At 39.3% G+C, this 27,821-nt stretch overlaps 1 protein-coding gene across 1 annotated transcript in view; it reads right to left on the bottom strand.

Moving 5' to 3' along the window:
• PCDH15 (protocadherin related 15) overlaps positions 1 to 27,821 on the bottom strand; it is a 350,336-nt gene that overhangs the window by 183,675 nt on the left and 138,840 nt on the right. The window contains exons 9-10 of the mRNA XM_030453000.1: positions 11,011 to 11,119; positions 3,044 to 3,156 (exon numbers count right to left, since the gene is read on the bottom strand). Of these exons, the coding sequence (XP_030308860.1) occupies positions 3,044 to 3,156; positions 11,011 to 11,119 (222 nt within the window). The remainder of the gene's footprint in view (positions 1 to 3,043; positions 3,157 to 11,010; positions 11,120 to 27,821) is intronic.

Below are 27,821 nucleotides of genomic sequence, written 5' to 3'. Positions count from 1 at the left end.
GCTCCAGAGGAGATTGTTCTTTTTCCACATTGTCTGTTCTCCTAAGAAACATGCAAGCCCCTGCCTTTATGGACCTAAATCATCAAATAACATGCATATGTATTTATAAATAAAACTTACTCCAAAAGTAATAATTTATTTCAAAAAAGGAATTAGTGTTATGTAGTGTGTTCTTGTGTCTCAGAAACAATTTCTTTTAGAAAGAACAACAGTAAAGGGAATGAACACTTAGTTATTCATAATGCTTACATTTTGGGTCTCATATTGACTAAGTTTTTAGCTACAGTATAATTAATACTGGAAAGCCCTCTCAGTTCAAAGACTCCAATCCATGTGCATATTATGACAACTTTGCAGTTTCCACATAAAAATTTCAATGGAACACATTATAATATGTGTTGTTTTGTAAAAGCCCCTGTTGCTTTGCAAGGAATAGAAGCGATAGAAGATTACCTAAGAGGGCTCACAAGTTTGCCTCTTTGTCATCAAATATATTCTGGAGGAAGGCTGAAAACTACCATCACTTGTTAAGAAGTTTAGCCTTTACCATTGTCTACCTATTTGAGAATTCAACATTTATCAGCAATGCAGTAGAAACCACAGATGAGTGCACCAATTCCCTGCCTAGGTTATTTCAAGCTTTCTATTATTCATGTATTGACTTACCCACCTTTTCCATTTCATTGTTTTTCATAATATTTTGGAAAAAAAATTGTTTACCTGATATCAGAGGGAATATTTTAAAGATTAAGGAAATCCTGCAAAAATAGCTTATTTTCCATTTAAAGGGAAATATGACACATGGCACCTCTTTGGGTAAAATAGAATCAGCACTATTCTCAACACTGCAAGGAATGAAGACTTGAGAATGTTCAAAACAACAATCTGAAGATTTCATTTGGTATAAGCCTGAGACACTATAGAAATTCAAAAGGTCCCTCAACAACACAGCATTAAAACTTCTATTCTTCTAGCAGGTGTCACATTATAATTTTTACAGAACAATAATTCCCCTTATTATCCCCTTGACTGCACATATAACACAGCAATATGAACCTAATAATGCCTATAAAAATTTCCATTAACAACAGAGTTGACTATTTAGGCACACAGAATGTGGTACCAGAACTGTGTAAGTGATTTTCTTAATTGATGTTTTGTGCTACTGTATATGCCTTCAACAATAATGAAATCAAGCACAGCCCTACAGGGCTTTAACCTATTACTTAGCATATTTATTTAGATATTAGCCCACCTATGTTTCTTCTTTTGTCCCAATGACAGCAGAACTCCACAACAGGAAGTAAGAGCAAAACCAGATTGGTGTAAAAGAATCCAATTGCAAATTATTTCACTCTAAGAACGTACAAGCTTTGTATTTCAATGCACACATAATTAATTGCCTCAGTCAGCTTTTGCATGCACAGGCACAGGACCCAGGCTGCCCTCTCACATCATATTTGTGTATGTATTTTGAGGGCAGAAGTGCGGATCCCTCCTCCATGTTCTCCCAAATGCTTGAAAGATTGAGTTTTACTTCTGCTCAAAAGGGAAAAAAACCAACAATATCCTACTCAGATTTTTTCTGAGGAAGCATTTTGGTCTGAGTGCACAATAGGCCAAAAGTGCATATGCAGGGAGGTAGCAAAACTACAGCTGAAGATTTCAGAGAGGTTCCCAGTCTGGCACAGGAGATGTTCTTACCAAAGGGACTGCTTGCTGACAGTGCCATCATTGAAATCCCCCCAGCAAAACCAGAGAGCCAAATAAATAATTTTAATCATACAAGTGCAACCCTTTTATTTAGAATTAGATTAAATAATACTAACAAACATCTAGAGCTTTATGACATCCCTGTGTAAAAACATGCTTCAGTTTATAAAGCCTACTCTTTTTTCTTGATGAAATACACTGAAAAAGACACAGGTAATCTACTGCTTTAAGACAGACTACCAAGATAACTTTCTCTTTTATTTGCTCTCCTGCTTACCAAAAATCCCAGAAAAACCTACAGAATTTTCTGTGTTATTAGACAACAGCTTTAAGGACAATTCTAATCTGTCTTCAAAAGAACCAAACATAATTCTGCTCTATTTTCATTAGACACTGTACTGAACTGACTTCCATTCATGCAGCTTTCACCTCCAAAGTTTACGGCTTTGCACAAGTTTCTCAAAGTAAAATGAATAGCTTACTACACTAAGTTTAGCAATTAAATACTGATATTGCTGCCTCCTATTCTTTTCCTCTTAGTCCTCAAATTGGCGAAGAAAGCAAGTACTGAAAATATTTTATACTTGCAAAACTAGGACACAGTAACTAGATGATGCTTTTTGAGATCTTCTGTAAAGACACACTACTAACAACTGATATATGCTTTGATCACTAGGCTCAGTTAAGAAAAACTACAGACTGTTATCAAGTCAGACTGTAAAATTAAGGACAAAGCAGTATGTATACAAAGGATGTACTCATCAATGGTAGGATTTGTTTTCACAAACACAGTAGGAAATCAGCACTTTGCAAAACACTTTCTTTCTATTTAGTACCAGAGATCTGGAGTGAGCCTTTTTTTTTTTTTTCTTAAATCATCCCTCAGCATGACAAACCCATCACACTGCACCAGATCAAAAATTGCTACAAGATGTGGAGATGACGTTTTGTTCTTGATCCCAATATTCAGTATTTAGAAAATTATTTGTGTCTTTATGATTCACTAGCACAGGTAAATGGGAGAAAATGTGAAAAAGCAAATAAATACCTTCTCAGGACAACTGAGTTTGTAAAAAGCAAATGTCCAGGCAGTATCTAATTTGTTCATGAAACATCAATATAACATGGAATGTTAAGAGCTCTACCATGATTCAGTCCCTTTTCAAAAACACTTAACATCCTTCTTACTCATAGTTGTGCTAAATGATTCCTGACAGGTTAAAAAAGAAAAAAGCAGGAAAAAGCAAATCCACTCCGCATTTTCTTCAGAACTTTTTGTTACTAAGCAGTTTTCAAAAGCATATGGAAATATGAATTCAGCCAAAATTACCTTAATAACCAAGTCAAACTTCTGGTGTACATCCCTATTGATTGGCTTCAGGAGTGTGAGTTCAGCTGTTGTGAGATTCATATGGAAATATTGTGGATAATCCTCAGGAGTACCTTTAAAAAAGACACTGAGGTTAGAATAAGTGCTGCTTCTGAAAGATTTAGTTAAACATGCATTTACTTATTAGTCATCAAATGAACAAAACCTAATCCTGCCACCATAAGGATAAAGTAGTACATCATGGGACATGGAGCTTAAGGATACTACTAACATGATGCTTTTAATATTATCATTATTTCCTTATTCTCCATAACCTCGAAGATCTGTTTCCACTGGGAATCCCTTAGTATCTGACAACAATTGGAGCCCAAAACCACCTGTAGCTACTGGAAGTTCTGCTTCTTGGCTTACAGGAGACATGTCTAAATCTAATTAGATAAGAGGACATCCAGAAAAGTGAGCTCTTGTTGCAAATCATCTTCTATCTGTGTCCACCATATTCCTGAAACCCATCTTTCTAAATACATAAAACTCAGATTTTCTCACTCCAGCTTTCAAGCACATTTCCCCAGAAGCATTCTCTGGACATAGGCTGAGAATGTCAATGAGAATAGTCAGCAAACAGAGAATACCGTGAATTGTTTTTTTGAGTGTACACATTTAAACTAAGAAAATACACAATGAGGTGATGTGACAAAGATGTTTCCACTAAGTTTGTGATAACCAATTTACTGCTCACAGGTGATGCCCTGACATTCACAATTTAAAATACATATTTGAATGCTTTAGTTCTTGCAGCTCACTGTTGCACCTGTGGGCAAGCTCTTTAATGCATTATTACTAACATATATATAATAACAACAGATTATTTTAGAAATATAATTTTTATAGTTATTTTAAAAATTCTTCTAAGAAAAGAAGTCTCTCATCAGGGAGGAAGCATCAGATGAAACCTCATTTGTGTCCAACAGATTCTATTTACTGCCAGCAGTAAAGTGTGTTTTCATGGCTCTGAGTTTCCAGGAGACTCTGCAACCCAGTTCAAACAGAAGCAGTCAGAATCTAAGCAGCTTTGCAAACCCATGGAGATCTGGTACAGATCCGTGCAAAAGATAGAGACAGCCATAGCCCTCCTGTGCCTGGCACCTAGGCTGCCCAGTAGAGGAAGCTGGGAACTAAAATCTTCACCATGTTATTATGCTCAAGCCAAAAGGCTTGACCTGCATAACCTAATACAGGAGGAGGTAAGAATTAAGCTACAATGATTTCACAGAATCATCTGGATTGGACAGGACCTCTGAGATCACCAAGTCCAACCTTTGATCCACTACCCCAGTGGTTACCAGACCATGGCAACGAGTGCCACATTCAGTCTCTCCTTTAAAACCTCCGGGGACAGAGAATCCACCACCTCCGTGGGCAGCCCATTCCAATGCCTGATCACCCGCTCTGAAAAGAATTTCTTCCTAATACCTTACCTAAAACTCCCCTGGCAGAGCTGAAATCCATGCCCTCTTGTCTTACTGATGGCTGCCTGGGAGAAGAGACTGACCTCCCGTGGCTCCAACCTCCTTTCAGGGAGTTGTAGAGAATGATGAGGTCTCCCCTGAGCCTCCTTCAGACCAAGCACCCCCAGCTCCCTCAGCCCTTCCTCACAGGACTTGTGCTGGATCCCTTCACAGCCTCCTTGCTCTTCTCTGGACCTGCTCCAGCACCTCAATCTCCTTGCTGTACTGAGGGGCCCAGAACTGGACATAGGACTCAAGGTGTGGCCTCACCAGGACTGAGTACAGGGGAAGAATCCCTTTCCTGGACCTGTTGGCCACGCTGTTCCTGATACAGGCCTTCTTGGCCCCCTGGGCACACTGCTGGCTCATGTTCAGCTTCCTGTCAATCCAGACTCCCAGGTCCCTTTCTGCCTGGCTGCTCTGTGCCCAGCCTGGAGCTCCCCATAGGGTTGTTGTGGCCAACATGCAGGACCCGGCACTTGCCCGTGTTGAACCTCACCCCATTGGAATCAGCCCAACTCTCCAATCTGTCCAGGTCCCTCTGCAGAGCCCTCCTGCCTTCCAGCTGATCCACACTCCCCCCCTCCAGCTTAGTGTCATCTGCAAACTTGCTGATGGTGGACTCAATTCCCTCACCTGAATCATCAGTGAAGATATTAAACAGAACTGGGCCCAGCACTGATCCTTGGAGGACACCACTGGTGAGTGGCACCAATTGGATCAGCACCATTCACCAGCACTCTCTGGGGGCCTCCAGCAGTTCCTGTGCTCCTGTCTAAGCCATGGGCTGACAGCTTTGTCAGGAGAACGCTATGGGAGGAGACGGTGCCAAAGGCTTTGCTGAGGTCCAGGAAGACTCCGTCCACAGCCTTCTCCCCTCACCCCCCAGATGGGTCCCCTGATGATAAAAGGAGATCAGGTTGGTCAGACACGACCTGCCCTTCCTAACCCTGTGCTGGCTGGGTCTGATCCCCTTGTCCATCCTGTAGGTGCTGTGTGATTGCCCCCAGGATGATCTGTTCCATAACCCCGCCAGGCACTGAGGTCAGGCTGACAGGCCTGGAGTATCTTGGGTCCTCCTTTCATCCCTTTTTGTGGATTGGTGTGACATTCGCCAATTTCCAATCACCTGGGACCTCCCCAGTGAGCCAGGACTGTTGGTAAATGATGGAGAGCAGCTTGGAGAGCTCTTACCCAGCTCGGGTGGCTCCCGTCTGTCCCATAGACTTGTGAGGATCCAAGTGGCTCAGCTGGTCACTGATTGTTCTCTGCAGGACTATAGGGGGGCTATTCAGCTTCTTATTTCTCTCTACAAGCCCCAGGAATAGCTTTCCTCAGGACAACCCGTCTTACTGTTGAGAACTGAGGTAAAGAAAGTGTTAAATACCTCAGCCTTTTCCTCATCTTTGGTAACTATGTTTCCCCCCATGTCCAACAAAGAATGGAGAAACAAACACACAACCAAACCTCAGCTGAGAGAGCTTGGAGGTGGCTGTGCCCCTCCTACTTGCCCTGCTTGCTAACTCCCCTGACACCTCCCTGTTTGCGCTCTCCTCAGGGGCATTTCAACCCCCACACGGCTTCCCTGCACCCCCGGGGCCACATCCCAGGTTCCCTCACATGGTTCTGAGCAGTGTTTGGAGCATCCTGAGCTCAGGAACCCACCTGCACAGCATCACCTCACTGTGAGCCCCTGGGTTTGCCTCAGGTTTTTGCTGTCACCACCTCTGCTGGTCGCTGAACCAACCATTTCAAGCCACATGATTTTCAAATAAAGTACAAAAAAAAAAAAAAAAGCAGCAATGATGAAGCATTAATTGTCAGGACAGGATGAAGCAATTATCACATAGGATGGCTTTTTTGGGGTGTGGTTTTTTTGTTGTTGTTGTTTTGTTTTGTTTTGTTTTTTTGGGTTTTTTTAGGACTAAGAGCTGTACACTCCTCAATTTCATGAAAAAAATCCTCTATCTGCCTCTCTCATCCTTTTTTTTATTATTTCCCTGCCTCAATTTCCCTGAGACAGCCTGTCAGACATGAGAGCACAGAGCTGAACAAAGTAGGGCTCAGAAAGCAAAAGTGTTTATAACCAGCATAAACTTCTGCATCTCACAGATTATCAGTGTTACTAAAGTTATTCATAGAGACCAAAATACAGATTACAAGTCTAAGGTCTCAAGTCATTTTAGGTCTTGGAGCAGTTTTGTGTAGCAGCTGAGAGGCACAAAGCAATCCTGTTTGATGGGTTAAAAGCTCCCCTGACCTCAGAGTTACTCTATCTCAAAGCAACCATGAGAACAGGACAAGTAGGGCCATGCTGGTATTGTGTATCAGGGCGTAAGATTCAACAGAAAAAAGACTACTTTTCTGATAAAGAATGCTATTATTTGTTCCATTTTCAAGCAAAATTATAAGAAATTGCTTTTAGAAAGCCAGTAGCTATCCCAGGAGACAGATTACTGTTGAAACTCATCTGCAGTAGTTTAATTTACAACTCATCATTAGACAACCATTTGCTATACTTTGAGTATGTTATGCATATATATAGTGTGTATATATTTATTTTGCTTGCATAGGTACATATAGACACATATTCTGTGCATATTCTACAAATATATTTGTGTATACACATGCCATAAACCAAGAGAGTAATAACAGGGAGAACCTCTTCAGATTTTTTGTCCTATTACACCACTGAAACAAACAAAGTTTCTAGCTCCAAGTCCTCTTCCCATTTCAAATTTAATTTCAAATCCTTAATTATGTAATCTAATTTTTAAGAGTACTAAGCATCCAGAAAGAGCTCCAAGTTTTTGGCAGATAACAAGTTGCTGTAGTCTGACAGGGGCTGATGCTGAAGCTAAGAAAAATCAAGAAATGAAGGACTAAATGCAAAAGTAAAAAACAAGGATAACATATACAGGGGAGGATGAAGACAACTTTAAGAGGAGAGGCACAAAGGTACAGCAGGGAAGATGGAGCTATTATTGTGTAAGGATGCCAGGAAAGAATCCAGGAAACAAACAAACCAGTAAAAGGGGAAAAGAAAATAAGGAGGACAATCAGAAGTCCAGAAGTATTGGATTGCCTGAATTCCAACTGGGAAAGGACAGCACATGAAGTGTGGCATGCGATTTCTCTTCCACACTTTGGTGCACCATCTGCACCAAGCATGACCACTGAGTGCTCAAGAGATATCTGGTTATACTCTTTTGGTCCAGGCAACAGAAGCAGTGAGCTGACAACCCAGAAGGGAACATGACCTCCTCTCCCTTGATGATCTTACAGCAGAGGGAAGTGCCCACAAGCTAAAAAGTGCTCTACAGTTTGCTTTCTTGGAGCCAGAGTAGGACTTCTTTTGGGGCATGTTGCCAGACCATGCCAATGTGTCAGGGTAATATTTAAATGAAGACCCAAAAACCACAACTACATTTTTGGAGAATTCAGTTTGAGGTGTTTTAGCTCTTCCTTTAAACATCTAACAAATAGATCACTTAATTGTTAACAACTGGCAGCAGAAATCACAAAGACAGTTCCAGATCAAAACCAGAAGCTGATGGTTTAAAGATAGTGTTCACTTTTCCTAAGAAAAGCTCCAGAGAAAAGAGAGCCTTGAAATTACTAGTAAAACAGGTAGGGCTGAGCAATAAATACAAGAGTAGCACAGGGCAGTGATGCAGTTAGCACTAGGAAAAAAATAGGGTGACAATTAATATAAGAGGTTTCTGTCCCCTTATTGCCCACACTGTACTTGCAAAGGGAAGGAGCTTGCATACACATGTGTATATACCAGACACTGTATGTGGGTCTATTGCAAACATCCAAATATATTAACATTCCTGAAAATCAAGGATTGGAGAAATTAGCTGATGGGAAAAAAAGTAAAAGTATTGGGTACTTCAGGATAAATTAATTACAGAATGGCCCCAGTTCAGTCCTTTTCTCTCAAGCACTTCAATCTACTTTGGAAGGTCATTCTTTCATCATGTAGTTTAGCCAATACTTTAAATAGAAGACAAAAATCCCAGTACTACTAGGCTGCAACTATCTCTCTTAAGATGATCCTCAACAATATTTTAGACCCAATCTTCTCTTGTGTTATCAGGGTGAGTCCGCAACTACTTGTGCAAGTACATTCAGACATCTTGATATATCCTTTGAGAGGACTGCACTTGGAGGTGAGAATGAGAAAGCAATCAGAAAATAATAGTCTAGTAACACACTTAGGCTATTTCTTTATTTCTCAAGTGCCTTATCCTGACTATGCTCATGCCAATGTGTACCCAGACTTCCACGGGCATTGATCATTACTGCATTGAGTGAGCCTACCTCATTTTCAGTGAACTACAGGAGAACTGATTGCTCTTGTAACTGAGAGGTTCACTTGTAACCTCATCATGGGACAGTTCACTAGATTTTTACCAGAACACTTGACAGGTTAGTTATCCTGAAAGTATCAGGCAGAGATCTTAAAGGGCACTTGAGGATGAGGTTAGCAAGGCACATTGAGTAGAAGAGAGTTATTGCTGCAGTGATGCTGGGCTTAATGAAAAGAATTGTGTGGATCCTAAAGACACACAGATTTCAGATATATTATCCACAGAACCCAAAACATATGCCAGGACTTAACCTGTACAGGTATGCTGTGGGAGAAAGAAGGAAGGATTAAAGAACCAAATCAGAACACAGTCAAATGAAATAAAAATCTAAAATATTTTCACATTCAGAAAGTAGCTTATTCTCTCATTCTATGGGCATAGTTGAGACTTTTCAGTGTTTAAAAAGACATATGCAAAGATATAAAGAAAAGCTACATCTAGATCTAAAGCAAGGGGAAAATCCATATAACAAGAAATATCTTCAAGGCCTATTTCCTGTGAACCTATTTAATATTTGCTGAGGTAAAGGCTAAATATACATAGTACTGTATGCTGCCAAAGATGAAGACAGACTTCAAACCTAAAAAGAAATACCTCTGAAGACCACACCAGAAGAAAAAAAAAACCAACAGCAAACAGAAAAAAGGACAATTTCCATTGAAAAATCCCCCAAAATGCCCCAAATTGCTATAATACAATTCCCTGAATTATTTCTTCAAGGTCAAAACAGTTATTCCAAAGTTAAATGTATCACAGATTAGTAAAATACAATTATTAATAAGCTCACTCCTTAAAAACTTTGCAAGTTTTGAGAAGAACTTAAAAAAAAATAGACTAAATGTTGTGCTAGGGAAACTGTCAACATCAGAATTTAAAAATGAGCCAAGTTGACTTACAAAGAAAGCAAGTCAATTTTCACACACAAAACCACCTTTTACTCTACCAGTATTTACAAATTCCCTCACAAAATAGTTTAGCTAGAATAGCTGACAGCAATGCTGGAAATGCTCAAAACATTGGGTGGATTCAGGCTCTTGCATTTTGCACACAGAGCTCAGGACCATTCAGCAGCTGGAACAGCAGCAATTAATTTGAACCTTCTTGAACCTGCTAGGATGGCTCTTAGAACAACTGACATTTCAAACCTACTACTTTTTCCCTTTCATAGCAGAACTCTAATATCCATAAGCATATCTTCTTTTTCTTTTTTTTTTTTTTTTTTAATGACAGGCAAAACTATGCAACCTGCTAATTAAAATCATTACTTCTGCCTCTCCATGGGTGAGAAAGCCATGCAACTGCAGTTTTAACACAGCAAACATGAAGAAGATGTCATTGCACTGTGCACATAATTTTCCATTCCCACACTGTCATAGGACACTGAAATTCATACAACATCAGTCTCTGTACTTTGGGAAGAGCAGGGCAGGTGGAAGACTACAACTGCAAATGACTGTCCTAGGCCTTCCATTACCAAATCATACAAGCTGAAATATTGGGAACAAATGCCAGATATTGGGAAATAGCAGGGGAAACCCCATATATAGCAGAATATAGGACATCCCCCTTGAAGTGGGTATCTCTGAACTCTTCCAAGAACCGCATTCCTCTCTGAACAGAAAAGAGCACAGTCAACTAATCCAGTCAGGAGGGAAAGCATGCAAGGTCCCAGGCAGCAAAATCCAAGATGGATGCAGTAAGACTTCTGGTTGCTCTTTGCCAGGAGAGACTTTTGGAAGGAAACCCACTCTAGCTGCCTTTCTTTAGAATCTGTTTTTGTGAATGAAAAACACATCACAGCAGAGCTGTGAGCACAGACGAGTCTCTTATCTTTTGCTTGCTGTGTTGCTTCATTGGCTAAACCAGACTATTCTGAATCTCATCTGAATAAATAGGTATTGGGCCATCTGACCTAAGCTTCAAACTGCAATTAAATGTAAATAGGTAGAACAATGACTTCAAACATCCCACTAACCACAATAGGATTTTTTTATTAGGCTTCCACTCTCCCAGTCAATCTTTCTCTGGCTGGTCATAATAAAGTGGCTGATTGTGAGTGATAGCAAGAGTAGCAGACACCAACCAACTAGGATGGAATAGAGGATGCCCGGTCGATCAGAAGGAGGCTGGATGTTTCGGTCCTGATCTATGGCTTGTATGGGTGGGGTGACACTGATGGGATTCACACGTGCCTGAAATGAAAAATCAGACAGATTTGAAACAGAAAAATTAGAAAGCTAGCAAGCTGATCTTTACATTTTACACAAAACCATCTCACCAAGAAGTGTATTTGCTAAAATTGCAGGAGGAAAAGTACTCATACTTAAGATTAGTTTCAGCATGGATACCTTTTGAAAAAAACATTCTTTAAAATATATCCTATACAGTAATTGTATCCTCAAAGAAAGGAAAATCACAAGTGTTGAAACAATGTTTTACTATGCTACTGTAAATAGTCCCTTAAATCAGACATTTCAGTCATCATTGTAACAGTGAAATACAGCAAACACTTTAAAAAAAGAAATAAAACCAAATCGAATTTCAGAATCATTAAGAGCTAGAGTGGCTGTGATACACAAATACATACTGCAAAAGAAACTCAAGCCAAGGTACAATCATTTCAAGGAGAGGTACATTTGAAAAGCTTGTATGGACATTTCAATAATTCACACTATTACTCAGATGTAGAGTGATATCTTATGCTGAAGATGGGAATAAAGAGACAGAAAAAGCCAGAAAAAGCATTTGCAGGCTTTCAGCTTGTTCAGTATTTGTATGCTCGTTCTTTAGCTACAAAGTAAGTAGCATTCTTGTGCCTACTAAGAGCACTTAGTCCTCATTGTTGCTTTGAATGTTTTCTGAAGTTTTCCCATGCCAATACACTCTCCAGCAGTAATATCACTGTGCTGGTGAGGACACAGCTGGAATACTGCATTCAGTTCTGGAATCCCCAGGTCAAGAGAGACAGGGAACCCCTAGACAGAGTCAAGAGGAGGGTGATGAAGATGACTGAGAAACTGGAGCATCTCTCTTATGAAGAAAGGCTAAAAGAGCTGGCACTCTAGCCTGGAGAAGAGAAGGCTGGGGGAGACCTTATTAATGTCTACAAGTACAGGGTGTTGAGATATCTCATATAATAACTATAGTATTGTCTAGAAGGATTGGCCAAGATGATCCCTGAGGTCCCTTCCAACCTTACATTCTATGATTGTATTAAGTATCTAAAGGGTGGGGGCAAGGAGGATGGATCCAGAGTCTTCTTAGTAGCTCCCAGTGACAGGACCAAGGGACAACAGGCACAAGCTGAAACATAGGAAGTTCCATTTAAACATGTGAAAAAACTTCTTTAATATGTGGGTGGCAAGGCACTGAAACAGGTTGCCCAGAGAGGCTGTGGGGTCCCCTTCTCTGGAGATATTCAAAACCTGCCTGGATGCAGTAATGTGTAAAGTGCTTTATTCGGAGTGTTGGACTAGATGATCTCTAGATGTCACTTCTTTCATGACTTGGATAGGGCTCAGGGAGACAGAGATCAAACTCCCTTGCTTTCTAAACTCCTTCTCATAGAGGAGCCTATATGCAGCTGGATTCAACCTGATAAGTGTCACAGAGAGTGACAAAAATGTTACAGTCCAAGGAGATGCTCGACCATCACATACCCCTTACTGGATCAAGATGAAGTAACACTCAAGGTCTGTATTCAAAACTAAGATTTAATTAGAACTATGGAAGGAATAACTCAAAAGCTGGTACTTTGATTTTTGTATATGCTTAGGCTGAGCAATAGTACAGGCTGATTAGCTTGATAACAAAAGTCACAACACATGTCTGTTCAATCTGTGCAAGTCGGGAAACAATTGTGGTGGGCCTTCTGTTATCTAATGATTTTAAGAAAGAGAAAGAGAATAGGATAAGAAAAGTTAAGAGGTGCAGATAACAGAAAATCACTGGTCCAGGATCCAGCGTTGGGCCAGCTAGCAAGGGAGAGTTGGTGTCAGAGAAGCTCTCAAAGCCCACCAGCATGGCTCCTCCTTCTATAGGCCTGTTTTGCTTAGTAAGTGGAATTGAGACATATCAGACTGAACAACCATAGCAGAGCTCTGCCCACTTCAATCCTCAGTCCTTGTCTCTATCTTTGTCTCAGGGTGCAGGCCCTCAGCCACACCAAGGCCATTTCCATTGGCACCAGTCAGTCCTTTTGTCTTGTTGAAAGGCTTACAATGGTCACCTTAGTCACTTCCCAGAATATATGTCCCAAGGACTGGTCCCTCACACCTTCCAACTGACAGTTCTGTGATTCTGTGATCAGAGCTGCCATTCCCAAATCTAAAAGAACAATTTCAGCAATCTTAGCTGCTTAATCAACTAGAAATGTAGCTACTCCATGAATGTATGCACACCAGCCTTTTCCCTCTCCTTCTTGGAACTTCTATTTTCATGATAAAAATACTTTAAAATGTTGAAAAAACAGGTGCCTTTTTTTCCACATATAATTTATCTGGCAACCTTGTCTTTGAAAAGCTCTAACTAATGCTCCATATTCTGCAAGAGGGAGGAAACATAAAATTTACTGTACAAATAACAGAAAGTCCACACTCATCCAAGTTCTGGCAAAGCTTTTAAAATTCCCCTGCTGAGATCAGGAAGAAATCTGCAAAATCTTTAGCAACATCCATCAATAAACCAAATGGAAAAGAGGTGAGCCAGGAGGAGGAGAACAAGATCAGAATGCATGCAAGGTGCTTTGCAAGAGGGGAAGCAATACCCATCACTCCAGTAACTTTGAATGTGTAGCCACATGGTTGTGTGCAATAACAGCAGCTGTTCTGCCCACAGTTTGTCCACTGAGAAGTAATTTCCTATGGGATCCTGGGGTTTGAGAAGGCTTTTTCAGGCTCATAAGCCAAGTTTCAGGACTGGTACCTCCTCACTCCACCTCTCTGCTCATGGCTCTTTCCACAGTTGTCAACAAGCAGGTGAGGTCCTTTGTCACACGCCTGCTTCCACTTATGACTCTTTAATAAATTAATCTCTTCACAATGTAATGAGGAAGACAGACTTGAAATAGGTATAAAGAAAGAGAGAAGAAGATATATTTGACATATGCTTGAATTTTTAAAATTATTTAGAACTTCATAAAGGTTACGTTCTGGGAAATAAGATTATGCACTAAACTGTCCATGACTAAAATGCTATTTTAAAATTTACAGAGCGATTGAAGCACTCTCAGGCAAATCTGCATTATACTAAAAAAACATACCCACAACAAAACCAATCTCATTTGGTGGAAGTTTTAAACTCTCCATTACAATGCTGCAGCCAGACTGAAACACCAAGTCTATGCAAGAGGAACAGTGATGGATCTGGCCTTGTCACTAACAAGCTGTCAGATGCATTCAACTGACAAAACCAGATTGAAATAGTAATTGTTGGATATATAACTCAGATAGCAAGGACATGCACTTTACTTTCCAATTCAAGGAGAAGCTTGAGAGCAGCATTTAGGAAAACTGCACTTGAAATTAAACAGGTTCTACTTGAAGAAGAGGCAATTTATCCTGTGCTGCCTCCATTACACTGACTCCTCAGAACCAAAGCAATCAGTTGAGCAAAAGCAAACTGCGTAAGAAAACTAAGAATGAAAGCTGGAATAAAAATTTGAAGTATTTCATCTAAATTGTTTTTCTAAGTCCTATGTACACATCAAAATGGATGCTGAAATGTTTATGGATGATTCAAAGCTGTTTTGAATTTAATAGGCTGATGTGCCTTGAAGCAAAACTAAAGATACTTTCATAGTGTATTAAAAATCTGTAGATAATGCAAGCATCTTTTTCATTGAACTTAAATTAGAACGATGAAAACATACAAATGCACAAAGAAGAAGCCAGTAAGGATATAAATGGATTTGTAAAAGGCACATAGGATTATTTCAGAAGGTGCACAAATACTTTCTACGAAAAATAATTTTAAAAAATATTGGTGGTCAAAATATGCTTTTATTAATAGCAGTAATAACTGATTATTACATATAGAACTTCCTTTTTTCCTGAGCACTTTAAAATATACAAGGCATGAAGAGGTGTTTACAACATCCCCCAGGCCCTGTGACATGGGATGATCAGTGGCAAAGCCATGGGGAGCCCACTTTGTTGTGATAGCACCCCAGTCCTGCTCTCAAAACCATGCTGAGCATCACACTTAGAAGCATCACCGAAGGCCAGCAGACCACAATGATAAAATACTCAAAAGCAAAACTTTGATCAGACCTCAGACTGAGAAGGCACTGTTACACACAGATAGGTGGCAGCTCCTGCCTTAAGCAGATGAGTTGGAGCCTCCTCACAGCCCTGCAGAGCAAGCAATCGTTTATGAAATGGGGTCTGTGACAGCCAGCACTAAGTGTTAGATCCAACAGCCTTGGAAAAGACAAAAAAACCCTATCACTGTCATTCTCAGCCTCAAAAGGGAGCTCCATAAAAAGGTGGAAGGATTCCTCATTAAAAGGAATGGAAAATGGACTTACTGAAAGAGTGAGATGTTTGTGGGGACCCACAAGTACTTAAGGTCACTCAGTTGAAGGGAAAGAATAAGCATATGTGTTTTTTTAAATTAAGACAGGTTTCTGACAGTGCAAGGTAAATCAGCACAGCTATGCAGTGGTGTGGAGAAGATTACTCAGAATAAAGAGATGGCCTTCAAAATGCAGCCACTTCTCCCAGTGAAGAACATAAAAGCCTCCACAAACTCCAGCAGAAGCAGAGGTGTTTAAAATCAAACAGATAAGGAGATCCTCTCAGCTCTATGTTAAAATATGCATTAATTTATCTGTTTTTCTCTCATTACAGAATATATCTCCCACTTATTAGTTTTGTTATCAATAGACATCCAGATGCTTCAATATAGCAGAATTCATGATCAGGCAGGGAAAAATAAAACAGAACCCAACCCCTGCCAAACTTTCAAACATTATCACAAGTGTTAATGAATAATAAAATAAAATAAATAATTTTTTCCTTCAAACAGAATTGAGACAGGAAGCCTGTCAGAGAGTCTGCAGGGCCAGGTGATTATCAAGGCAAAAGATATTAAAAAATAAATAAATAATAAAGCTTAGGAAGTAGCACAAAACCTGTTATTTTTCTTTCCCTTTGTATTCACCATGAAAGGACTCAGACTGGTCCCCATGCCAGCACCTTCTCCATGCTGGATGCCTTGCAGGTCACATAAAAAACATTCAGAAATTATGCACTGAATAAAGCAAACAAAGTAACATAAGCCCAAGAGCAGATGGGTTTCTAAAGTAAGGCAAGATTGATTTGCATGGACTTGCTGTGCTAAGTAATCTCCTGCTTAAGCTTTGGTACCTGAGAAACAACAGGTGGCAAACGTGACACCAAAATTAAAAAGGTCCCAGGGCAACCCAGGACAATACCACCACAAAGCCTGAGGCTTGTACCGATAATTTAATAACCCTGTGAGCAAGACCAAAAATAAATAGCATAAACCACAAAGTTTTATTTTCTGCAAAAGGAAATCTAGTCTCTCAGACTGACTGTTGTCCCCTGCAGGAATTACTGCTGGCACATGGATACCGTAGAACCCTGTGGATTTCCAGCTAACTTTGCCAAGCTCCATCAGAAAATACTCTTAGTGAAATTTGGCCTAGAACAGAAAACAGCAAAGACCTATGTATCCCAAAACAGGTTAAAAAGTAGACCAGAAGTAAGCTTTCAGTTTTCGTAAGGAGATAGCAGAGCATCCTCAGGGGTCAGAGATGGTACCTGAGGTACTCAATGCACTCCTACACGACCTCACAAATGTGGGGCAGGGCACAATAAGAACTACAGATTATATGAAATTATTCAGAGTACAAACTATAAATGTCACACACAAAAGCCTGTAGTTTTAAGCACTGAAGGCTGGGTACCTAATTAAAGTTTTTCACATCTTCCTTTTACATATTCAGTCATTTTATGAAAAACCACAGACCGAAACCCTCCAAGAAATCTCAGCTGTGTTTGGAGGGCAGTGAACCAAAATGATCCACCTTTTCATTAAGTCATACAATGACTTGACTGCTAAGAGGATATGAGGACAGAGCACTGGGCATCTTTCCCTCAGCTCTTTTTCTCATAATCGATTATGAAATTATCAAGGAATAATAGAATTTGGATTCATATATGTCATAAAGGGGGCCATTCACCTAATGCAGTCATCAAACGATACACACATTAAAAAGCATCAGTATTGAATTTCTGTCACAGGAAAGATGGAAATTATCAGACACTACTGTTATAAAATCAAAAAGCCTAGAAAAGAAAATAAACACACTAGCAAGTATTCATTAAAATACTTTGTCTTAATGCAATTATTGTAGCTGGAAACCACTTCTACTAATTCTTCCTCTTTGGCCTGTGTGGTTTGCCAAAATTTGGCAGTAAATTGTTTCTGTTTAGAAGCAAAAACAATAATGGAGCCAGGACTGCTTTAAACAATCCTGTTTGGGGTAAAACATTGCTTCCCAGCACTGCAGTCTTTGGGCCTTACATCTGTGGGAAAATACTGGTAATGGTTTAAAACGAGCATGTTGCCAAAAATCCCAGAAGGTAATTTTTTTTTTTTTTTTTTTTGCTAAATGGACCTTTACCCAATATATGCATTACTAACATGGCTGTAAAACCCCATCCTAAATCACAGCTTTACCAAATACCAGGTAGTCCTGTAATTACCTGATACCAGCTAGTCTGGTAAAATGATTTTCTAAGCCCCTTGCTACCCTATTAGATTATCTTATGATCAATAAGATACTAATATAAACATACAGAGTCTGTACCAGGGAGTTATGCAGAACATTTACAAAATGAATAATACTGAATAGTTAAGCAGTTTCTGTAAGGAGTTCAATGCATTGTCTAATACTGAAGACTTTGAATCATCTCCACAGGTTTTCTGCTCTGAGATCCCACATTCGGTTGAGAAATGAGCATACCTAGTTCCTAAATATTAGTTCTACTATTATTCTAAAATATTAGTACTACTTCTCAGTTTTCATTTGTAAAGTGTCCCAGCAGTACATCCCATACCCCCATCTGCACAGGCATTCCTCTTTTTATCAGCCCTTCAATCTTCCCAGCTGCCAGCAATCCCTGCTGCCACTTCCAGAGCCCATCAATGCCTTGTGCTGCTTTTGTGTCAAGTGGCATGCACTGACATTCCCAAGGAACACCAGGATTTTTAGTGACTGCCATCACCAAGAACAGTTCAGCTGCAAAAACTGAGGCCAAGGACTGGTGTATTGAAGAACACTCTTCTTTCCCCAAGCTGTGGGCCTGAATCCAGACAGTCATCCTGATTTCCAACCAAGGACAAAAATAACTGAATTTTGCACTGATTAAGTGGCTTGGTGATTTTCAAGGAAGTAAGAGCAGAGTTCCTCTGCCCATCTGTTGTCAGCTTAAAATATATAAAAAGAATTCCGTAAACTGCATTAAGCCACTGAAACACACAGGGTATTTTCTGTGTTTATAGTCTTTACCTCTTTGAACAAAGCCAGGGAAGATGCATATTATGCTTTGCAACATCCAAACTGTATGAGTATACAGATGCAGCACTCATTTTCCCATGTTTTTGTGTGTATCACACTATTTTCTAAGAACTGAAGAGAACTGCAGAGTATTTCAGAATATCTTTTACTGATAACACAAGATATAGTACAAAAGAAACACTGAATTTAATCACCAGTTTTGCTTGGGTTACTACCACAGCAAAATAAATACATGTGTTTTATCACAACAGGGTGGTCAACGTTACCATAATTAGGTAACACAAGGCATTTCACACTAGCATTTTAAACCCTGAAAAGTATTACTGTTCCAAGTTTTCCCTGTTACAGAGTTGTGACTGTGCCAAATGGACTCCAAATAAAGTCTCTAAGCCTTCAACACATATCACACTCCCAGCTTAGCTGATTAATTAACCCACTGAGACAGCAGAACTCTTGTCTCTACACAAACAAGGGCGAGCAGCACTTTGCTGGATAGAAAATATTAGTAAAGTAACACACAATGCCCCATGCTGCCATACAGAAGTCCTTAAAGAGGGAGCCTATAATGTTAAACCAAGGACATTTTTGATGGATTGATGAATGGTTGTGGTTACACTGGTTCTCCTTGGGCTTTCTTGGGAAAGATGTGAGGTTACAATACAAGCTGTAAATCAGAAACAAGCTAAGTTCAATCCACTCTGTGCAGAGATGCACACACTATTGCCAACACATAGTATTGAAACATCAGGAAGAATTGCAAAACTATTCCAACATTTGTTCTTGCTGCTGCTTCAGATGATTTGCCAGTACAAGAAGGGCTGTGACAAAATGAGTGCAAATCCATCATAATGTACTTACTGGCATGTCAGTAAAAAGGAAGAAAGTATTTCAATGGAGTTATCCAACCACGAGTGAACTAAATCCAAAAAGCAAGAAAGAACCTAGAAAAGTATCTTCAACTAAAGATACTAAAAATATCTGTCATTAGTCAGGTTGAGTATGCCATGTCAAATCTCCTATTTGCAGAATCTCATCATTCTTTCTCTGTTCTTGCCTTCCTCTTGACAGCTTCCAGTGCCTCCAGATGTTTCCTTTGCTGAGGCAGTGCTGTGCATCAGCAATGTGCTGAATTTCTCGTGCTACTCTCTGAGGGCTAATGGGATGCAAAGATGTACAGGACTAAATGGCAAAAGGGATTTTCTGACCCTTTACTGCTCTGACACAGAACAGAACAGCAAACTTTTCAGCTAAGATCACATCTGAAAGCCAACACAAAGAAGAAAACCCCAAGCAGAGATTTTAAAAAAACACTGAAGTAAAGCTGAAAGAGAATGGCGAGTAAATCCTCTGCAGAAAATGGTTCTGATCAAATTGTCTCAGGAGCTGAACAGGATTGTACTGCAACAATTCCATGCCTTGGAAACTGTTCCCCAAGGAAGGGCACATTTACATGAGGAAACCAACCCTGTCAAAACCTGCTTTGCTCAACCCTACTGCACAGCCAGTACAATTAATTGGTAATTATTTGTTTGCAGCATTGTGCATACAACTGAAGGTTCATGCTCTGCTAAGTGATATTTCTTGCCACCAGATGAAGTGGCAGAGTCCAACCAGATGGTGCAAAATATCCACACTTAACATGAAAATGAAATATGAGGATTGAGCAGCATTCCTGGAGATTAGCTTTGCTGTGTAGCACTTGGGTGAAAGGGAACTTCTAGTAATACCACTAGCAAAATAAGAACTGTGTTATAATAGTCCATCCAGGGAAATCTAAATATCAATAGTAAATAGTAAAACTGGTGTTATGAATTTACTGGTAAAAATTCAGTTCAAATGTATGTACAAGCAGAAAGCTGTTATAATGGGCGACTGTTCTGCAAGTTTTAAATAAACCTAACTTTTCTATTTATTTTTAAGAAGTTTCTAAAAAGCACTAATAAAAAGCAACAGCAGATGATTTATGCAAATGACATGTCTGAGCTAATCTCTCATTTCTTCTCTACTGACAGAAACAGTGTTTAACTAACTGATGGGAAGAACAAAGGTGCAAGATTGATTATTATAAGGGATCTGCCTACTGAATTCAGAACTGTAATTGTCAAGTAGCTTTCTGCACTTTATTTGATTGTTCAGAGTAATTCAATGTGGTGTTCTTAGTTTGCTGTTGTGTCCAATATTTATGCAGTTTACTAAAATGAAAACTGTAAAATTCAAATATCCTGACAGATCACACTGTTAACAGAATAAGCTGTCAAAAACCACAATTCCTTTTTATTTATCTGTAAAATCAAGGCACCTCTGAGGAGAAAAGAAATATTTTGAAATAGCAGCAAGATAGCATAATGAATCAGAGAAAAGAAGAAAACAGACAATTTTTATCAATGATGTCTTTCAGGAACAGAAAGTTGAAAAGATAATTTAATTTTAACAGGATCTGATGGCAGTGCTTACTAAATTTCTTTTTCTCTATCTGACATGCTTTATAAGAAATGCCTCCAACAGAGAATCCATGCTGAAGACTAAACAAAATGCATTAGGAAATGGGTCTCCTGCCTTGGCACACAGGTATAAGCTCCTGTGCAATTCAGGCAGCAGTAAAAATTCAGTCCTGGGGTTCTACTTGTTCCTATGTGATGACTGTGATTAAAGAACAAACATTTCCTTTCTGACATTTCACCTTTTTTTGGATATACACTATGAAGTCTATTTCCTTGATTATCTTTCAAATTCTTAATGGCAGGTTTATTATAAGCATCATGATTCCTGTTCAGGATTCACAATGAGGCAGGAGAATGACTGCATAAAAACAAGCTGCATGACCCAAGTCAAACATGCTTACTTCTGCTTGACACACAAACCAAAAAATACTTAAAGATCAGCATAGCATCACTGTAATAACTGATCTTTTTTTCATTTACAAGACTAATTTCATTACAACAGTTTGTGAAATAGCTACCCCCCCTTGTTTTCTTTTAAATGCATTCTTTTCTCAGGTGGGAAAAAGGAATACAGTTGTTAGATGTGTTGATGGTTGCTAATTTTAGCTGAGTTTGAAAACCACCTTACTTGATATTGTAAGGAGAAGAGGCTTCCCTATGCCTTCAGAAAAATTATCCACAATATAACAACACTGGAAAAGGTAAAAAGTTAAAGGTATGCTCAGAGAAAAAATACAGGCAGATTCTGGCTTTGCAAATACCTTTCAGCCTGCAAAAAAATGAGAAAACCCAAATGTGCTGTAGGTCTATAAAGCTGTGCGTTAACAAGAGTGTAAAGAGGATCAACTGCTGCTCAGCCAGCAGCTCAGGGGGGTCTAAACAAATTACCTGGTGGCAGGCTCAAAATGTGCAAAACAGCAAGGATCTTCACCCAAATCCAGTCATGCTATCATAATGCTATCTGCAAGCACCAGAGGGGTAAAAGTTTATCCTGGCTCAAACAGTTGACAGGTTCACAGAACAACAATAAAAAAACAGCAGAATCCCAAAATGTTTCCTATTGATTTTTGAGGCAGTGTTTCTCCTGGGGACATGGGGCAACATAACCAGTACCACTCTCATGGAACATTTCTTGTTCAACTGTATGAAACTAGGCAAAAATAATCTCATAACAAAACATGGCTTTAAAATTAAAAAAGAAAAAAGGTAAACAATAGCCTCCTGAAGGTTCTACTAAGACATGCAGATAAAAAAGGGATGATTTGTGACAGCCAACACAGCTTCAATAAGAGCAATTCCTGCCAGCATATTAATGGGGGCCTTCTAAGATGGGGTCACAGTCTCAGTGCACAAAGGCAGAGTGACACAATCTGCCTGGTTTCGTCCAAAGCATCTGACACTGTCCCACATGATGTTCTGCTCTCTAAACTGGGACAATACGGATTCAGTGGATGAACCACGCATTGGATAAGGAACCAGCTGGATGTTTGCACCCAAAGAGTTGGGATCAATGGCTCTTTGTCCAAGTGATGATAGGTGTCTAATGGTGTTCCTCAGAGGTAGGTACTTGGACCAGTGCTGAATAAGGGCTAGGAGGAGAACAGATTGAGGAAAAGGACCAGGGGTGGTAGTGGTGGATCAGAAGCTTAATATGAGCCACCAATGTGCACTTGCATCCCAGAAAGCCAACTGTGTCCTGGGCTGCATCAAAAGAAGCACAGGCAGCTGGGTGAGGGAGGTGATTCTCCCCCTCTAACTCTGCTCTTGTGAGACCCCACCTGGAGTACTGTGTCCAGTTCTGGAGTCTCCAGCAGAAGAAGGACACAGAACTCCTGGAACGTGTCCAGAGGAGAGACACTAAAATGATCACTGGGCTGGAGCACCTTCCCTATGAAGATAGGCCAAGGAAGCTGGGGTTGCTCAGCCTAGAGAAGCCTGATTTGAAGGAGGACATCCCTGTTCAGCTAAGCAAGTCTTTTATCTCATCTGCTTGACATCCAACATTTTGGGATTGCCTGCTCCTGTGCCCTCAGGAGGTGATGTTTAAAGAGTGACCAAAAATCATGAACCCCAGCACTTGCAAAAACATTTTACCATGGGACTTGACTCAGAAGCTCCCTGAGCAGCCTGAAGTCTGCTCTCCTCATGTCCTGTGTCAAGGTTTTGCTGCCAGTTTTCCTCTTCTCAGAGATTTTGAATTCAATTGCCTCATGGTCACTGTGGCTGAGGACCTCCGATCTCCACTCACATCTTTGCTGATGATCAAGGAGGGTAAACTTCTGAGGTTAGAAAGTAGGAAAAGTTTTTTCACCCAAAGCATAGCTGAGCAATGGAACAAGCTTCCCAGCAAAGTGGTCACAGCACAAATCCTGCCTGAGTTCATCAAGTGTTTGGTTGATTCTCTCAGGCACATTGTGTGATCCTGCGAGTGCCTTACGCAGGGACAGGAGTTGGACTTCATGATCCTGATGGGTCCCTTCCAACTCAGCATATTCTATGATTCAAAAATTCACATCATTAACAAACATATAGTTTATGAAATAGAAAAAGGACATGCATATTTAAAGTGGCTTTTTTGTCATGGGAAATAGCCAAGACAGCAATTAAATTGTGTAAGTAGCTGATAATATATTCAAGATATAGATTGGAGCTCAGAACAAGACAGGGGTGGTAATTTCTCTGACACCCCCTCCCTTCCTGAAGCTCTGTTTTTTTGAGGAGAGAAAGACTCACTCACATCAAGTCTAAAACTCCTTGGTGGCATCACAGAAAATAAAAGTGTTTGCTAATCCAGATATGGGATAATGCCCAAATGTGAGGAATTACACTTTTCTACTGTCCACATCTAATTATGTTGTAAACTCACTCATCATGCTAATCTCTTCTTCATTTTGAAGCGGGTGTATTTTTTTTTTCTTCTTTCTAACAAAATTTAAGACGAAAAGTGGCAAACAAACACAGAATACAGTAGGATGAAAGAGCAAGATCTTTTCAACTAGGGTGTTGGGCAGTTTCTATACTTCATCAATTGAAGTACAATTGTTGGCATTGATTCTGCAATACAGAAAGAAGGTGGTTTATGTACTACACACATCAAACCCACCCAGGAATCCTGGTGATCTCTCTAATTCTTTTAATTTATTTGGCTTATGTAGGTGATGTGCCAGACCCAAGTTTGAATCAAAGCAAATCACCTTCATTTTTTCAATGAAATTACTTTAATTACAGCTCCACAGTTGCCAAGTAAAATCAGGACTCTTTCTCTTAGTTTCTGACAAAGCTGTAAGAATTGAATATTTTTCCCTAATGTTCCCAGTAAGTTACTAACCATGATGATAAATATAAGGCAATTAATGGAACATTTCCACTATAAGAAAAAAAAAAAAAAGTATGATAAAAATCAGTCAATTTTTGCAAAGTTTATTCCGCTTCTTAGTCCTGATAATTGAAGGAATCACCATTGAAATTAACTGTCTAAAATTTCCCTTTACAACTAAAGATAAACACCTAGAAAATGTGCCTGTGAACCACTGGAGCTCCCACTCCTCTTGTGCCAGCAAGGGAGCCTCAGAGTCACCATGTATCAGAGGTCACTTGATAATGCAATCCTAGCAATAAACACCAAGAATTTCTCTCACCCCAAATACAACTTCTAAGATGATCTGCAAGTATATTTTCCTCTTCCAATTTTTTACTCTATATTGTCCAAAACTTCAGAGCTTTCAGCCAAGCTTGATACTTTTTCCTCCACCTGTGCATTTTAAGAAGGATGAAAAGCTAACCCATGGAAATCATGTTCAATCAGTTCTCTTTTCACATGTTAAAAATGCCATGTCCTCCTGTTCTTTCAATGAAATTCACTGTTCTCCCCCCTTTTTCTGGTATGTACCAAATGTACAAGGCAACATCACCACCATAGCAACTGCACATTTTAAGCAAGTTTCCTGTGCTCAGAGCAAACTATGACACCATTTTATTCCTACCCATAGACTTCAACTCTACTTTGAAATGAACTTGGTTAAAATAACCAGCAGGAAGGCATCTTTCAGACTATATTCACTTACCCTGCAGCCTTGCCAATTTTCTCATCAAGAAACAGTGGTTTCAATAGCTGGAACAGCTTGTTTATTAAAACATTCATAACTTTTTTATAAGTTAAAAGCATGGTCTTGCTTGTTCTTGAACTGAAAAGCAGCAGTCTTAACTTCTCCTCTATCTGAAATATATCTGTATCTAAAATCCCAAGTTAACCTCAGATTACAGAGTGACTGTCCTGCCTATGAAAACATCAAGCAAGTGAAGTGCTTGTCTGCCTGACAAGAGAGATTACAGGACACACAGTTCTCAGTATCCACATGTGAGTTACCAACAATTGTACCAGAAACTCTTTTTAATTAGCCATGCTATCTTGGTATACTCCCAAATACATAAAAATCAATTACCTATAACATCACATCTTTGCAGTTTTAAATTTTTCAGGCTTCACTGCTTTCCAATGACATTTCTTTTTTTTAAAAAAAAGGCCCTACTTATCACAATATTGCACATGGGAGAGAGACAAGCAATCACAGATACAGAAAAGATGGGGGGAAATCATAATGGACTCTTTATCATGCACCAGCAGATAATCAATAACTTATCAAAGCTGTCAATTTTGACTCTGCTTATATGAAATCACCAGTATTAAGTCAGAAAAAAAACCCCTATGCTAGCAAGTCTGCTGTGAACACTACTCCTTATTTAACATTGCTCATTACCTTGAACTTAGTAGCAATCTGGTGACTTCTGTAGGCTGCTATTACAGCAAAAAGAATGAAAAAAACAAACAACAAACAAATGAAAGTTTACCCATAAACTTTACCATGGAAATTGCAGCCAAGAGAGGATTTTATCACTGTTTTTGAATTGTTTTCCAATGTTGCCTATCAGTTCATCATGCATCTATGCCTAAACTTAATTAGAAAAATTGCTATCTGCTGCACAACTAAACTGCAAATAACTTGGCTATAATAATTTTGGCTTTTTCAATTAGAAATACACCAACAACTTCATACATGTCATGGAAATCCATCTTCATTTTCTCTTCCCTAATCTGGGTTTCAGGTTTTACTTAAATTGTTAATGAAAAATTAATATCTGGAAATGAGTCAATTTTCTCATCTTTGACCCAGTGGCAGAGGGACTATTCAAAGCTCTGACCTGAAATTCTTTCATAATTTAGTGAACAAGAAGCAATATTTAGAAGCAAGAACATTTAGACATAGCCTCCATTTTAAAAGCATTTCTCTGGTTAATTGTAGTAGTAGGGCTGAAGTGACAACATTGGCCTGTCTATCAAATAATTTTTGGCTAGCAAATACATAGGAATCCTTGCATCTTATAGCATCTGCTGTCAACTGCCAAGCTATCTTACAAGATTTTATTCTAATTAACAGCAACTGCCAGACTTTTCAAATAAATAAATAGCCTAATATTTGAAATACAGATAACAAACTACCTTTTAGTAGCAAATAACAATTTGACAGTGCTATTTTGTCTAACATTTGCTCAGGCACAGAAGAACTTGTGAAGAAAAGGCAAAATGAGCTCATACAGAAAGCTGGAGAACCTGTGCATACAGTGAAAGCAAAAAGTTAAAAGTCTAGTCTATAATGTATGGGAGGCCTGATTTTTCAATGCTCTGGAGCTACTACATTGATTAGAGAATGGCTGCAGAAATATTAAACAAAATGTAAGTTTTGCCTTTAATCATTTGCTGCATAGACTGCAGAGAAACTGAAACAGCTGGTTAGTTGAATAGACCAATATTAAGTTGGTCTTCTCAAATAAACATTTATTTAAAACCAAAGCACGTTAATGGTAATTTCTCTTTCCTATCAAGTCCTGAAACCATGAGATACAAAGAACCCATGGGTTCATTAATCAGAAATGTAAGAGAGATCCTCAGGCAGCAAGAACACTGCACAGCTCATCAGGAATTCTCTGCATTCCCATCTATTGATTAGTGAGAAACACACAGCTGAAGTCAGAGCTAACATCACTTCCTAATATAGGAAGAGATAAAAAAACAGATGGGGAGGAAAAACCCACAACATTATGCATGAGAGAGACAGAGCACATTGCCTGGGCAAGGCATGTCTCTGCAAACAGCCAAGCTACTTTCCTGGAGAGCAGCAGCTTACCTTCCATCTCAGCATAAGCCTCAGTGCCAGGTACCACTGCAGAGCTGGACCCTCTCTAGTCAATATGCAGAATCACTTTTTCCTTACCAAAATATTTGTACGAAGAGAAACATTCACTTCCCCCAAAGATTAAAGGTTTGTTTTTTTCCTCTGGAAGCTACAAACCCAAGCCACACTTCATTTAATTATGCCAGCAGACATAATTGAGCTCCATCATGGTCTAATTCCAGGATGAAGTCTAAACACTATCCTCTACAAGAGCATTTAGCATTAGTTCCAAAAATGGGAGAGAATCTATTTTGCTGAGAGATTAATAATTAGAAACAAATTAAATCTCAATTTCCTGATGCTTGATGCAACTAAATCACAACCACAGCTCAAAAGGTTATAGAGGCAGAGTAGGCCAAAAGGTCACAAAGCTCTTTTACTGTGTTTCAATAAGAGATTACAAATCTTAGTAAAAACAAGGCAAAAAAAAAAAGGCAGACTGAGAAACAACTGCTTCAGAATAATCTAACAGCTTCCTAAAGTAGCCACAAAATTTGTGGGTTTGAATGTATTGTATCTAACAAAGAAAATATGAATGGACAAGAACTGGCAACCTAACCAATTTTTATGCTTTCTGAAGTTTGGCTGTCAAAAGGGATAACTCCATCCCTGTGTACATTTCATCAGTCATGCTTACAAGGAAAAGGCAAGAAGAAAACAACCTTCATCAGAATTA

Source organism: Calypte anna, chromosome 6 (genome assembly GCF_003957555.1).
Source record: "Calypte anna isolate BGI_N300 chromosome 6, bCalAnn1_v1.p, whole genome shotgun sequence".
Classification (NCBI taxonomy): Eukaryota; Metazoa; Chordata; class Aves; order Apodiformes; family Trochilidae; genus Calypte; species Calypte anna.
The sequence above is the reverse complement of the archived record's forward strand: the minus strand, read 5'-3'. Positions and strand labels throughout refer to the sequence as shown.